General features: G+C 42.0%; 1 protein-coding gene across 1 annotated transcript in view; it reads right to left on the reverse strand.

Moving 5' to 3' along the window:
- ADCY5 (adenylate cyclase 5) overlaps positions 1-16517 on the reverse strand; it is a 204449-nt gene that overhangs the window by 46202 nt on the left and 141730 nt on the right. Inside the window, exons 4-7 of the mRNA XM_054277897.1 lie at positions 10026-10137; positions 9722-9849; positions 6014-6172; positions 5672-5813 (exon numbers count right to left, since the gene is read on the reverse strand). Of these exons, the coding sequence (XP_054133872.1) occupies positions 5672-5813; positions 6014-6172; positions 9722-9849; positions 10026-10137 (541 nt within the window). The remainder of the gene's footprint in view (positions 1-5671; positions 5814-6013; positions 6173-9721; positions 9850-10025; positions 10138-16517) is intronic.

The following is a 16517-nucleotide window of genomic DNA, read 5'->3' on the forward strand; positions in this document are numbered from 1 at the left end:
AAGTTTCTGACAGCAATGAGTTTTTCAGATTTGAGGTGGCTAAACTCCAGAAAGCTGTTGTGGGAACTTTTCAAATCTGGACTCACAAAGAGACTGTAAATCTGATTCCCAGGGGTTTTATTGTGTTCCCACCACCAGTTCCCACACACTGAGCTACAGTAATGTTACAGCAAAACTGCAGAAAGAGCTGGGTTTTCTTGTACTTATCAATTGAATCAAGAATGCCTGTTATTTCTTTAGTGTGTGTGTGTAATAGGATTTTCCAACATATTGATCACTATCAGTGCAGCAGTGAAATCTGATTATGGATCAGCCATATCAGATTTAGCTACATATTATTTAGATTTTCTTGAAGTCCTTCTGACATGTGCATGATGTTTCTGGTAGTGTTACATGCTCCAAACCACTGCCTTCATAAATCTACATAAGTGGAACCCTGCTGAGCTCTGATTAAATGACTTAAATTGAGGAATCATCACATTAGATTGATTGTGTTTTAGGAAAGTCACATGCTCAACATTTAAAGGACCATTTTGTTTCTTCAGCTGGATGGAATTCCAGGGCGCTATTTAGAAAAGAATGAGAATTGTTTTTCTAGGAGTTACAGCCAAAGTGTTGTTGAGCTGTTTTAAGGCCACCATCAACAATCCTTTCTGAAACTGGTGTGTACCTGCTATTGTTAAAAGAAACACCCAAGTGTAATCAATTGTAAGACATTAGAAAAAATAAACATTTTTTCCCTTTGCAGACTTTGTGCAGTCAGCACAGTGTGTTTGGTCAGCAGTATTGCTCATCTGTTTGCAGGCACATTTTGTTTCTACTCATGTCCAAAGCAAAGTATTCCCCATGATTTCTGACAATGTTGAGGATGATAAAGCTAGCTGTAAAACTGTGTGCTGTTAAAATCTTATTCCTCTTAAGGTCTGTTTCCCACTCCTCCAAACACACACTTTTCCTTCTCAGAGTAAAGCTTTGAAGTGCTGGGAAAAGGAGTTGTGATGGTTCTGCAAATGAGAGCAGCACCTGATCACAGAGAAGAGCAGAAAGTGAGCAACAACCAGAGTGACATGCTCCTGTACAGACACCAGAAAGTTGGGCAGCACAAGAACTGGGAATAAGTAAATGGAGTTCTGTAAGAATATCAGGGAAGTGATAAGATAGCAATAATGACTGGGACAAAGGCTTTGAATAAGATTCAGAGGGGCAGATATAAAAGTTGTGATGGTGGAGGATCAGAGCTATGCAATATGAATGCTACAGTCTGCAGAGTAAGCTAAAAAACATGGATAAAACAAAACCACTCTGTAGAAGGGTAAATACATTGCTCTGCAGGCCATTGCAATGCCTAGGGGTTAAGTTTGGGAAGTATTAAAATGTGGGCAACAGTTTTAGTAATTCTAGCTGATAAATTGCTGTTTATCTGTTAATACAGCTTTCAGGTAAAGAATGAAGCCAGTAAGGAAGAAAGGCAAGGATCTCCTTGGAGAATTCCTGTATTTCTACCATGCTAATGTGTTCAGTCCATTAGAAACACATATCCAAATGATTGTGAAAATTAACTGGATAAGAATCAAAGTTACCCTGTGCAAATCACCCTATACCATATGAGGATAACAGAAACTTACAATTCTTCATTACTGTAGAATAGAAAGAGCAGATTGTATTTTTCCAGGTAATCACTACTGTCTCAGTGGAGGCAAAAGAAAGAAGGCTCATAAGCACAAGGTTATAAATGGAAAACATTGAATTATAGAATCATTTAGGTTGCATTTAAGATCATTAAATACAGCACTGCCAAGTCCCACAAAACCATGTCTGGAAGCAAAACTTGAAGTGTGATGTGCTGAAGTCAGAAAGACAACCTCCATTTCAGATCTGTGGAAAACTGCCAACTTCCATGTCAGTTCTGGTAACAGATATTTTTAATAACTATTTAGTCAGTGATCATGACACATAGCCTGTAGAGTAGCAAATGCTGGGTTTGGATTAACAGACTGGAATCCAAGTTTTTCTAAAGAGAAAAGAAATGCAGCAGCTCTCACTGGCTTTGTTTCTTGCATAGAGCTTTGACAGAGTGCTGTGTTGGAGAGTAAGGGCTAAGACAGATGGGGAACATGAAGCTGGGAAAAGAGCTTGTTTCTAGTGAAATGGCAAGAGACAGTGTTGAACAAGGAATTATTAGTCTGGATGGAAGTTACAAGCAGAGTAAGTCAGTTACTACTCTTAGGGCAGATTTCATTAATTTTTTTTTCTTATCTCACCTGGCAGCAAGCGAGCAATGATTTGGCTAATGGGAGAAGCAGAGGTGCATTTGATAGATATGAAGAAAGGGAGTATTAGCACCCAACATTTGAGGACTAAGAGTGTACAAAATGCATCATTCCCTTAGAGATCACAGATAGAAACTTCATTTCATTATCAGGAATCACATTAGTTCACCACAGAATAAACAGAAGACACTGAGATAATCCAACTTTGCAAAAGGTAAAGGTTTCCTTTGAGGAGCAAGAAAGTATGAGAGATGTGATTGTCTCCTCTTTGTTATGTGAAAACATAAGAAGAGTCTGCCTTAGGAGAAAAAAGGAGAGGGACAGGGGGGTACAATTGCTGACAGACAACCAGAGCAATCCAGGTTTTAGAGCAGTGTTAGCACTAATGGGAGCAAACAAACCACAGCAAAAGATTCAACAGAACTTTAAGGCAGAGCCTGCTAATTTCATCTTTTCAGGCAAGTGCTCACCCATGAGGGCAGCAGAATCACAGGACAGGGCAAACAGAAAGGTGAAAGCAGATCTGGAGGTAAAGATGAGGAGAAAAAAATCCAAAAAGATTTTAAAACTTTGCATTTTGTTCTCTTTTAATAGAAAGCAACTCTTCTGTGTATCAGACAGAAAACAAGGACTCCATTTTCAGGTCTAGCAATATTATTAAAGACCGAGGGAGAAGAATCTAGCTTTTTTCCCTCCTAAAACCACACGGACTATATTCCAGTTAATAGCATTTTTTAAAAGGAAAAAGCAAAAAAAAAATTTCAAAGAAGAAGCTATTTTCAGTTCCTGGAACAAAAATATTAGATAGATGTTCCTCCCACTTTGTGCCCAAGAAATGGCATTAACACAATGAAAAAGTTAAACAAATAAAAAAGACAGAAAATTCAAAGTTGTGGCTCCCCGTGGCAGCAGTAAGAAGAAAGAGTAGGGAACACATACCCTTACATTTTATCTATTTATCAAAACTCATGGTATTGTTGGGTTTTGATGGCTGTGGGACTGATGAAGGAGGTATCCAGATAATTCTGCTATGTGAAGTAAGGAACAGCTCAGGCAGTTACTTGGCTCTGCTCTCAGGTCAATACTAATGCCAAGCCTTATGTACAAGGACAGCAGGAACCCAGACACAACTCACAGCAACTCTTCACTAAGCCAGGTGAACATTTTATGGACATTACTGGAACAGAATGAACTGAAAACCTGGCTAAATACATCCCAAGAAGTCATTAAAATCAAGCAGAAATGAAAGGAAAAAGTATAGTACCAGAACTTTGCCTGCCATCAGGCAAAAAGTTCAAGACTGACTGAACTGACAATGGGCAAAAACTTTTCTCACTTCTGATCTTCATGTTGTGTGAAAATGAGTTTTTGAACAGGGAGAGAACTTTAAACACTGGACTAAGTTGTCAGGAGAAACAGAGGATGTCCCATCCCTGGAAGTGTCCAAGGCCAGGCTGGATGGAGCTTTGAGCAACCTGGTCTAATGGAGGGTGTCCTTGCCCTGACAGGGGGTTGGGACAAGATAATCTTTAAGGTCTTTTCTTCAAGCCTTAAGGTCAAGGCCTCCTATGATTCTATGAAACCATTCACAAAGAGATAAAAAACAGCTATGGGAGCACAAAAGTTACAGCAGTGTGGGCAAACCAGAAACTCCTCAAACTCCAAACACCTAATACCCATGACACTGCATAGCTGCTTTTTAATGTCTCAGTTTAGCCCAATAATTACATAAGTCATCCAAATGTCCCAGTTTTTAGCTACTCTGGGATGCAGCACGTTGCAGCAGCTTTATAGTAGTGCTCAGAGACTTCAGCTAAGGGCTACACTAGGTAACAGAGCTGCAATAAATACATATACAGCAGTGAAAGAATGGCCCATTTCATTTTCCTATGGCAAATCAAGGCATAAAGATGCAAGTTCCTCAAAACCTATGTCTGGAATGGAATCCACATCTCTTATGAGTCTCTGTCCAATCTCCTACTCAAAACACATCCTGTGTTCAGAAAGGAAGGCAGGTGCCAAGCACTCTGAAGTGCTTATCTCTTCATCTTCTCTCCAGAGAAACTTCTGGTTCTCTACAAAAACATGCAGACAACCAGGTATGATTTAAGACTCAGTATAGGGTCTCCACTCCAGGAGATGGGGTCTGACCACAGGGGTATTTTGGCTTATATTCTTAAATCTGCCCAGCAAACAGGAAGTGACTTAGATAGCTAAAACATCAGCTGGCTCACTGACAGGCAGTGATGCTCAGGAACAATAATCTTGCCCTGCAAGTTCTAATCCTCTTTTGAAGATTGACATTGTTAATGAGATTTATTTTATGAGCAGATAGAGACCAAAACATCAGCTTCTCTCTTTAGAAGATGATAAGGGATTTTCTTGGAGATTTTTTACACAATATCTATTAAGGAGATTTGAGACTTCCATTCTCTCAGGAAATGAGGCAATGGTAGCAAAGTCTTTCTATACAGGTGTTGGTTATTCAAATCAACTGTGCTGTTGCAACATGTCACAAATACTAATTCACTTAATCTCATAGCAGTCATATTTATAGATGTGGGAAGGTTTACTTGGTTTTAGATTCAGAAACATATTAAATTATTTTCAATTCAGGTCAATCTGTGTATGCTTGCCCATACTGTGAATAGCAAAGTAGGGGCTACAGTGCAGAAATTACTAAGAGAAATATTATAGGCTATGCTCAACTAGATCAAAAAGGTCCTTTTCTAGTATTTCTATAATTTTTAAAAAGAATACAAACTAGTGATAGTTTGCTATTGACAGTCTCACAAAAAGAAGATTTATTGGTTGACTTTATTGGTTGATGTCCACTTGAGTTTGACTTGATTCAAGTTCAAGTCAGTAATGCCCTCATAGCCTTATTTTGTGCAGCCTGACCCATGTCACAGTTGGTATGATCTCATCTTACTGCCGCAATGATGATTGATCATTACAGTGGACCAGTTTTTCTCATCTTCAGAAAGAGAGGCTGAAAAACAATGATAGGAACTGCTCTAATCTTCATGTTCACTCATCTGGTTGAGCAGGCAGACAAAATCACCTCTGTAATCTGTCAGAGAAAAGATCTCTGTGGTTTTAATCTATGCCTTTAAGTATTTCTACAAAATTCATATCTATATTAATAACATTTTTCAACATGATATTGAAAACAACTGAGGACAATTTCTTTGAAAGAATTAGAAAGAGCTTGATGCAGATACTTTTGTAGATGGTGGCTATTCCCTCCTGTGCACGTAAAAGTTCGGGAAGAGGAGAAAGAAACAGGAAATTTTGTCACTGAGTGTCAACTGTCTCATCTATAAAGGCTCTACTTTGGTGTGTCAGAGACATCAAGTTAGGAAAAGCACCTAAACCTGCGTTAGTTTGCTTGGCCTTACCCTCTTCTGGCTGCACCTCACAATCAGGAAGGTCTCAATGCTGTGCTCTTTCAGGTAAGCGTTGCGCTCCCCTCCGAAGCCCAGCTCCACCTCGTAGTCTCCATTGAGATAGTTCAGAGTTGCCTTTGTTATGTGGATGCGCCTTCAATGAGACAAAAGACAAGGAAGTTTTGTAGACTCTGTAAAGTGATCACCTAAAAAGCCAGGTCCTGTCAGGGACGGGTTTCATGAACTGGAACAAACAAGCAATGAACCCCAATTGATTTAGCCATGCCACTACTCTTACACATTCAGTGTGGGAGTTTAATGGACAAACACAACATCTTGGACGAAGCAACTTACCCAGCTTTGCCCCCTGCTTCCATGTGGTTGGCTAAGGTGACATCGTTGGACCACACATCAAACTGCCACTTCCTGAGGCCCAGGACCCCGCAGTGAACTCTGCCACTGTGGATCCCGACCCTCATGTTGACATTCACGCCCGTCACCTCACGGACCAGCCTGAGAAGAGACATGGGGAGAAGGGCCTTTACTAACAGTTGAATGGCTGCAGTCAGCAGCACAAACTTGCACCCAGAACACAAAAATCCATCATCATCCATAAATTATTCACAGATACACATGGCACAGCTCATCCACATCAACAGGACAGCAGAACAAAACTGGACGAGCTGTACTGCTCTTGGATGGCCAGGCTGGCCAAGAAGAGCCCTAATTAGAACGTGGAGCTCTTGGAGTAAATCCATGTACACTGAACTCAGGACCAAGTTGAGAACTCATAAAAAAATTATCTCTGGGGCAGTAAAAGGATTAAAGTGCTGGTCTCTGATTTCCATACCAAAGCTGGACATAACCTGCCAGGACTCAGCCTCATTAAGAGTAATAGCATGTTGCAAAGAGAAACAGGAAATTATTTAGGAGATCTTAATTTGTCTATATGGCACCAAGCATCAACTCTTCCACAGATGAAATATGATATGTGTGTGAAATACCCCACTGAAGCTGGAAAGCTTGAACAGGCCTTACAGCAGCAAAACCAGAGAACCACATCTATTGCAGTCACTCCAAACAGGCAGCTACAAATACTCAAGTTCTGAATGTAATGAGGTTTTGGATGCTCTGCTTACTCCCAAAAAGACTGCTGGAATACTTTGTGAGTTTTCCCCTTCAGGGCAAAAGTTAACTTCAAGAGCTGTTCACATGAGAAATATATTAAGGAGGGTGGGTAGGGAAAAGCCTTGATGAGGCCTTCAGAGCAACTCTGCTTCTCATTATTGCCAATCACATCACTCCCAGAACATCCATGCTTCACAGGCCAATTCACCTCCATCACATACCACTGTCCCTTCCTTTGAGTAGTAAGTTTCTTGCACAAGGAAGTACTTTATACCTATCAGATTTCAGTCCCTTCTGTTTTCAGGTTCATCCAGTCCTTTCTAGATAACACCATCTGGATAGGTAAGTCCTCCCAACTCTTTAACATCAACACAGTCCTAATATTTATGCTTCAGTTATTAATGGAATTTCATTAATAAAGATAAACCAGTTCTGGACTCCAATTCCCTCCTAACAGTGCAATATGTCCCTTAAAACAGTGTCCAAGATGACTTCTTGTTGAAACAGCTCCTATCCTCTTCGAGTTCCTTTCTCTTTATGATCCCTATCTTATGTTTCACTACCTTCTCACTGAAGTGACATTATTTTTATTAACAAGCAGCAGAGATTGTCTAGCAGGTAAAGGAAGCTGATATGGGCAAGGTGTTACAGGCTTATGAACTGAAGAAGCTCCAACCACAACACTTGAGAAAGAAACAGGAGCTGGAGTAATACAAATGTAGCTGCACCCATAAACCTGATAGAAACAACACAACTGCAGTTCCTCCCTCCACTGGGTGGTACAAGCCCTCCTGCATACCTGCCAAGCCATGTTACTGACACAATGCCAGGGAACTTTTCTCAGTAGAGTCATTGATGACCAGGTGACTTTGTCCAGACTTTGCAGCAAACAAATAAGTTTGGTTATTCATTGGATAAATGAAATATCCTTTGTTAACTTCCTTCTTTTCAGCTCATTTATACCAGTGGTACAGTGAATACAATTTTCATGAAGTCTTTCTATTTGGGGTAACGCTCCCTGCTGTTATTAGACACAGATGAAATCAGCCTACAGGCAGGGCCCAGTGCTGGTGAAGTCTGCAATCAAATGTTCAGTAGTTATTTGTTACCTGCAATAAAATGTTCAGTAGCTATTGGTTACCTTAATTGTGAAATCTCTTATCTTGATCCTTGGGGGAAGAGGGGGGAAGAGAGAGAGCAGGGGTAGTGAGAACAGAATCACCTTCCAGACTTATTAAGAGATAAGATTGTTAAATGCATTCATTATACAGCGAGTGGGAAACAAGTTTTAAAGGCTGCTGAAGAGCTATTTGTAAACAAACACTGAGTGCACCTCAGCTCTGTGTTTATTCCACTAAGGTGGGTTGCAGCTAATCAATGAAGTCTGGACTTCCTGGTGTTATTTAGCCTTGTGGGGAATTACACAGCAACATGTGAAAGCCTCTGGATTTCATCAGGCCAACAACTGGGCAATGAACACAATATTCTGTGGGGCTGGTGGCCAATGACTGCTGCTTCTTGTGTTTGACAGGACCCTTTGTCACCTGCTGCTTAATTCTATCTCACATGGAAGAAAGAACATTCTTTCAAGGGCTGCTGGGAACTAGTTACTTGCAATTCCTCTTATTTTGCACATTGCATACAAACCTAAAAAGGAGATTGGTGCAAGACAATGGAGTTTAAAAACAGGAAAGAAAAGGTAGAAAGTCCTGACAGTGTACACTGTATACAAAGCAAGGGAATGCTGTTGCATGCTGTGCTTTGAATGGGGTCTCCTGGGTGAAAACATTGCTTTTTACCCTGTGTATTTGTGTTATGAAAATGAGGTTGAAAACTCTGGGGGTGTATTGATGTCCTTGCAGAAATTCAAATGGTAAGGGATGTACTGTACCAAGCTCAGGAGGGAGGTATCTCTAGATTTTATCAAGCTGAAGTGGAAACTCCATCAATTTACTGAATAGAATAAGTGGAGAACACTGACAGATCGTCTACTTCTCTGTTGGTACTACTAATACTTCAGAATACACCTTCAGAAAATAAAAAACAAAAGAGAAGGGAAAGAGCAGGAGAGTCTGTGCAGCAGAGATGGTGTAGATATCAAGGTCTTCTCAGCTACAATCCAAAACTGACTGAACTTTGCACCTGAACTTGCATACATTCAAGATGACCAAATAAATCTTCCTTCCCTGAATTCCGAAAGAATTGGCCTGTGAAAGCACATGTACAATGCAAACAATATTCAACACTGTCTGTAATCCTCCAAGCAATAAAACTAGACATGGATCTCCTCTTTGTTACTCTTGAAAGACAGGAATGGTCTGGACTAACAGCTGCTAGTCTGACCTCAGGAGCAGGCAAAGCCCCACCACATGTTTTAAAAGAAAAAAATACAGATGGGGAAGTAAATAGAAATAAAGCAAAAAGACCAATCTGTGTCAGTAATTAATTTAACTAAAGTAAGAAAGCCTTGAATCTGACCCTTTTTGCATAGAGGGACACACAGAGAAGGATTTGTTGAACTAGACAAGACAGACCTTAGCAAAGCAATTTTCAGGTGAGTAAAAAACTGGTTTAAAGACATAAATGAATAGCGACTGAAATTTAATAAAGTTATTATTAACCCTCTGAATTCACAATTCTGCAATCCACTGGAATCCTCCTTTGGGAATGAGACTTCCAGTAATTAAAGTAACCTTTGCCTTTTCCATCAAGAGGCTGAGCTCTGATATCCACATGACTGTATGGGCACGAGTGTCTGTTTTGCTGCTGTCAAACCTTAACAGCATTTTGGTTTTTTGTTCCACCTGTTTTCCCTTTTTGCTGGCCAGAGTCCTCTGGTTTGGTTACCTCGCTCCTAATATTAGGAAGAGCTAACAGGAAAGAGAATCTACTTGCATTTGTTTTGAGCTTCTCTCTGGGGAATATGGTACTTACGAGATGGCCTCTATCATATCCATTCCCATTTCAACACAGCAGTGTGCATGGTCAGCTCTTGCTTCTGGCAACCCAGACACACAGTAATAGCAATCACCCAGGATCTTGATCCGTAAACAGTGGTTCTCCTTAAAAAAATAAGAATAATAAAGGAGAAAGAAGTATTCAGCTTATATTCATGCTTGCAATAGCTTGCCTTTTAGGGCAGTGAATATTTAAGAAATCCATTGAACCAGCACAGTATGTCATTCTTGCAACAGGAGAATGAAAACAAGAGGAAACAAAATTATAATAGAAAACTTACAGCTGCAAGTTTATCAAATCTGGCAAAGAGCTCGTTCAGCGTCATGACCAGCTCCTGAGCAGTGCACTGGGAGGCCAGGCTGGTGAAACCCTCTATGTCTGCAAAGAGGATGCTGGGGAAAAGAGAGGGGGAAAACAAAAAAAAAGTGCTACAACATTTGTTGCTGATATTTGTGTGAGTGTAAATTGCACACAGAAGTCTGGGATGGGAAGGCATGTGGGGTGTCCCAGCCCCACAGCAACAAGGAGATGAGCAGCTCGAATGCACCTTAGGATGCAGCCCCTACCCCACCTGCAGCTCCCAGGAGCTCCTCCCAGTAAGGCTGCAAGCCCAAATGTGGGAACCCAGATCATCCCTCTGGCCAAAAGATCCCGAGATCCAAAATGACGAATGTGCTGCCAAATGACAATTGCAGACCTCGCCAGCTGAGGCCAACTGGCAAGAATCTGCAATTAGGATATCTCTGCATAAAGATATCACATCACAGGTCCACCCAGGAGGGACTGGGAAAGCCCTGTGAAAGCAGCCTGGACTGTTTTGAAAGCACAATTATTTGAATCACAAGTATTATTAATGACTCTTTGATTTCAGTGAATCAATATTAATGTTGTGCTGCAAGGACAACAGTGGGTTGTGGGTTTTTAAAAAACTGCACAAGGATTTTGTCTCATTGATAATTACAACATGGAAAATACTGACTTGCAATCAAACCCAGCCATTATGGCAAATTTAAAACTATTCAGTAAAACAAGCAGCAGACTTTATCTTTATAGATCCAAGATAAAATGTAGACATGCACACAGAGTTATATAAATAGAAAATTCATGAGTTCTACTTGTATATTGGAATATTTATCCAGTGGTTGATTCGTTCTTTGAAGTTGATTATTGCCATCAAGATGTACTTGGAAAAAAAAATTAAAAGTATAAATAACAACCACTTTGGAATTGTTTCTTCTTTGTAAAATAAAACTCCAACATGTTCTAGGCAAATTGCAGAGGTATGTTTTCAGTTGGAATTCCCTGCAATGCCTTCAATCAGAAAGCAAAACCAACAAAAATATTTTCACAAGCATTTTTTGCAAAAATCCCGAAACACATTTCAATTCTGGCATGCTTTTCATATTTTCCTTCTACATTTCAACTCCAATAAATCACCAACCAAACATATTGCATTAAATACTTCTTTGTTAGTCACACTGATGCTAAAATGTACAAGAGAAAAACAAGATGAGTGCAGGGATGTCTGAATCAAAATATACTTTGCCATTTTTAAACACTTGAGAAAACACACAAAAATAAATCAAGATTCTGCATATTTACAAATAAAAGTAAATCTCCTGAAGAAACACACTTGAAATCAAATGAAAGCTTAGACAAGTCCGTACTGCTCATAAGCAATTGAAGTACGTGCTAATATGTAATGTACAAATGGGAAATGTCTCCAGTTCTATGGCAGTGACCAAATATGTCTTGTTGAAAGCATGTTCCTCTTCCAACATAGGGCAAATTGCAAATTAATAATTTTTGAACATGTTCACACTATGCTTGTGTGCATGTTGCAATAGCCTTGTGTTAGAACAGGAGAAATCAAGATCAGCTGCTGCCCTGACATTCAGATATCAGCAGGTGTATCTGAAAATACTTCACAGGGATGCCCTGAGCCTTCTCCCCATGCCTAATAAATGTGGATAAATGACTGAGGTTGCTCTCTTCATTCCCCATTTATCATTTCAGATAAATGGATCAGACATTTCTAGAAGTGGAATGGTGACAATATTTCAACCACACAAATGAAGCAATCAGCAGAGCCCTATGGAGCTGTTCTGCACACAGATTTGTGTTAGCTAACCAAGCACCTGGGTGCATTACAGCCAGCCAGCTGTGTGACCTGCTCTGCCACCCAACAGCCACACTGCTGAGCTATCAGCACTCTCTGGGACACATGGGCTGCAGGGAATGGAAAACCTCACCAGGGTATGGAAAGGACTGCATGTGAGATGGCAGAGGACAGAGCAGGTAGATGGGAACTGAAGATGGAGAGGACAGACACACATTTGTGCCAAACAACTGGAGAAAGAACAGGACACAAGAGTCAAAGAAAACAGTCCTTGACAACTGGAACCCAGCCTGCAGCCTCTGTCCTCTGCTCTCAGCAAGGTACTCAGAAAGCCACTAAATCCCATTTTACTCCTCTGCCCAACCTGCCCCCTCCACACACTCCTGCTAGCTCTGCAGCTCCTGCAGCAGAGATTCCTGGCAGGTTTGTCAGTCCCAGCCCCTCCTGCAAGGGAGGAATGGGGACTGAGGAAGTTCTGCTCCTGCTGTTATTAACCCTTGTAACCCTTACATTCAGCCTGCTCCCTGTAAAATACCCAACAACCCAAAAGTGACAAGGAAAAGAGTTGTCTCTTACAGCAGCCATCATGGAACAGCACATGATCCTCATCCTGTGTTTAGTCAGAGCTGTTATTTGAAAAGAAGCTTGTTATATCTATGTGCTTATACACATAACACACACAGTCAGATGTCTGAAGCACCTCCAGACCCTGCCAGTGCATCTTACCCAGACTATCAGCCTTTGAGGTTAAACACACAGATTCCCACTACTCTCATCTCCTTACTCCACACTTCGGCCATGTCAGACTACCCTCAGCAGTGAAAATATTTTATTACAGGACCATGGTGTTGGTGATTGGGATGAAGGGCCCAACTCATGCCAACTATTTGTCTGTCTTCAGAGGTCATGGCATTTCCTTGCTGGTGGGAGGACAATGCCAGTAACAGCCTCCCTTGTGCCAAATGGTGCAGCAAATGACAATGGGTCAAAAAAAGGTCAAAGGAAATAAATATTATGGCTATAAAATATCGTGAGATGAGTAAGGCAGTGGTTTAGCTGTACTACTAGCTGGAGCAGATTAGAAGGGATTGACCACACAATCTGCAGCCTGGACATCAGCAACTATTATCAGCCCTGAGTCCCAGTCCCTTCATCTGGGAAGCTACTGCTTTGTGGAAAAACCAGTTTAGCATGTAATTAAAATGTTGTAATGGTTTCAGAGTTCTTGATATATTTTCCACTCCATCAGTGTCTTCAGATTTACCATCTGATTGGGTTTTGTCCAGCAGTAACCAGGGTATGACCTCAAAAAATACAGAAAATGGTTTATTTCTGGGAAAGACAGGGAAGAAAAGAGGGCTTATCATTAATTTTATATGTCTTTCTAAATTCTTTCTGTTTTATTTTGGTTGAAAAGTACCACAAATTGTGTTTTAGGGTAGAGGTGAATACTTTCCTAAGCTCCTATTTCAGTTCCTATTTCCAGCAAGGACTGCCTCAAGATTTCATAGCTGCACAAGGCAAGCTCAGTTTTGTGGCTGTTGCCCTGCATGGCTCATGAAGCTGACAGGAAAAAAGGATGAAAAAGAGCCTGATGGCAGATCCTGCCATCCTCCCCTCTGCTTAAGGACCAGCCTGACACCTGCCTGGTCGCACCCAAACCCCAGGCAGGAAGAGGAAAGGGAGATACAGGGACTGGAACACCCCATAGCTGCTGGCTCCTATGCATTCCACCATGTCTGAAGGGCAGCACAGGGCAGGCTGGGCTCACAGCTCCAGCTGCTGCTGCCATGGCAATGCCAGCTCTGCCTGAGCTTGGCTCTTCCCAAAACCACCAGGACACAGTGGACTGCAAGGATGTCTGGGTGCTCTGTGCACAGTGCCTCAACAGAACTGCAAAGGCAGACTGAGCTGAAATGGAGGGAACACAGCCAGGATGCAGAGACAAGAAGAGAAAATTCCCATCCTGCTGAGTTCAGCTTTCCCACTTTTTGGTCTGTAATGCATTCACACAACAGTTAAGATACCTGTGGACAAGCAGCTCTGGAACCAGCAGGAGCCTCAGAGACCAACTCAGGTCTACCCCCCTACTGCATCAAGTCCTACCACTGCAGGTCCTTTAAAACTATCTCCTTGCACTACTGATGCAGAAGCACCACAGGATCTTTGGGATGGCAAAAGATGGCAGAGAACTTTTTTTGCAAGTGTGCAGGAAGGGGAGAGGTATGGCAGAAAGCAAAGAACATTAGGAATAAGAAGAGCTAAGGACAAGGTGAGAAGCAGGAGATGTTTAAAAACCACACACATCTACAGGGAATGATTTTGCAATGCAGACTTAAATGTCTGAAGCTAATACAGTTATTAAAGGAGGGACACGACACAAGTTTCCCTGCAAATGCAGGATTATTCAAAATGCGAAATTAAATCATGAGTGCCTCTAATGTAAAAACAAAAAAACCCAGCCGTGTTCTATTTCAAGCCATGTGCGTGCCATGCACGCCAGCCACAACATAAATCAAGCAAGGCAAGAAACACAAACCCTATCACCATCACAACGGTGATGCCAGTCAGGAATATAAACACCATGTGTTGCTGGAAACCAAACGCCACAGGCACTGCATGGGAAACAGAACAAAACCCCACACTCTGGGAGCTTTAATGCCTTATAATAACTGCTAAGTGCTTTTGACTGGATCTGAACCTTGGTATTTTACCACAATGAACACTAGCTACAAGAGAAGAAAGAGTTCGTGTGCCACAATGACATAATCATTGTTCACTAGAAGCAAGCGTTCGCGAGCAAAGGTGTAACAAGAATGCCACTGACTTTAGACACAGTCTGCCCTTGCCAGTGAGCTCACTAAGCTAATGGGGGAGGACAGGGTCTCAGGGTGCTACAACACCATCCACTGCAATTGGGGTTGCATGCCATTGAGTCATACTGTGAACAAGGAAGAACAAAGAAAAAGGATGGACCAGGATGAAGCTAATAAAACTCTCACTTGAATGGCTGGAACAAGCTCTTCACATCAAAGCAGGCTTTCAGAGAACCACAGTAATGGTGAAGTTGGAAGGGACCTCTGGAGGTCACCTCATTTAACCCTCTGTTCAAGCAGGGCCACCTAGAGATGGTTATCAAGACCATGTTCAGATGTCTTTTGAGTATCTCCAGGGTGGGAGTATCTCTTCAGCATTTTGGTAAACAAGTCAATTTTTACACTTGGACATCTGTTTAAAAGCCAGTTCCTCTCTTGCACTGTAAGCCCAGAATTATTTTCCATCTCCAGTGGCACAAACAAAGTATTAAGTTCATCTAGAAGTTCCTGGAATAGACAAGACATCAGGATAAATCCAATCTCTCCTTCTTAGCTACTTGGGGATGGGATGGCATGGAGATCCTCTTTGTTTTCTACTCACCCTGTGCACAAGATAGGATTCCAGCTTCCAGAAACACTGAGAACATCTCATCATGCTCCTTTCCCTGCTGAATTTGACAGCAGCAACAACAAAAGGACAAACCAAAACAAGCTGAGGACAAGCTCCCAGCAGTGCCACAGTGGCCATGGTCAGGCGGCAGCGTGTCTGGGAAAAGCAGCACCAATGTGAGCAAGGGCAGCAGAGCCCACATAGGGAGGGTGAAGGGGCCCACACAGATCACTGTGCTGAGTGACAGCCCAGGGACCAGCCCAGCAAGCTGCTCCTAGACCATCTCAGGTCTCAACAGCATGTCGGCCTTGCTCTCTTGGGATGTCTGTGTGACAGGCTAAAGACACAGCCTTAGCAATGCAAAAAATGTTCTCCAGAACAGCAGGACATCAGACAGACCAGAGGTTAAAATTTTTCCTTTTCCTACAGTCATGGGAAAAAAGCAAACACAACAGCAAAAAGATACATGCTCTATCCTCAACTTATATGGTCATTTTGGAGAAGATCCATTTAGTACTGGAAATCACCTATTGTTTAAAATGAGCCCAAGCACTGTTGTGACACATGAGCTGGCACAGCTCCCCCTTGGAAAGGAGGACTCAGTCTTGCACTATATTCCACCTTGAGATCATTCATGCTGGCTCCCTCTTGCTCGGGAGGGTGAGAAGGGGCATATGTACACAAATGTTGTGATAAGCAAATGAGTACTGGTGAGAGAGGGGAAAACACAAAGTAGAAGGATATACAAAAAAACCCCTACAAAACCCAACCCCTGAAAAACCGTGAGCCTTTTCACCTTTTTCTTTACAACAAAAGGCAGAAAACCTCCCTCCCATCCCTCTTCAAAGCTGCCAGAAACGTAAACCAAACTCACATGCCATATATGAAAACTTCCCTCTGCAAGGCCATACTAAGTGGACCTGGTGGCAGCAAAATCCAACAAAGAAGCAGAACACCAGATGGCTCTGGGAGACACTGGTGGCAACGTGCAGACTGCCATCCACAGCCACTGCACGATGACAGCCAGGCTCTTTGCAAAGACACAAGGTGCAGAGCCCTGTGTTGGCTTGATTTTCCTGTGCTTGCTCTCAGGTGAGTGTTACTGGAGGTCAGAACTGCCTGAGGGGCTCATCTGGGAGATGCACATCTCCAGCACAAACATGCCACATTTGTGGCTGCAGCTCTGTCTGCATTAGCAGGGCTGGGAATGCCCTATGGAAAGGCTCT

The sequence above is a fragment of the Melozone crissalis genome, unplaced genomic scaffold (genome assembly GCF_028551555.1).
Source record: "Melozone crissalis strain CALT ecotype California unplaced genomic scaffold, PUWL_Pcris_2 ptg000023l_1, whole genome shotgun sequence".
NCBI classification, from domain to species: domain Eukaryota; kingdom Metazoa; phylum Chordata; class Aves; order Passeriformes; family Passerellidae; genus Melozone; species Melozone crissalis.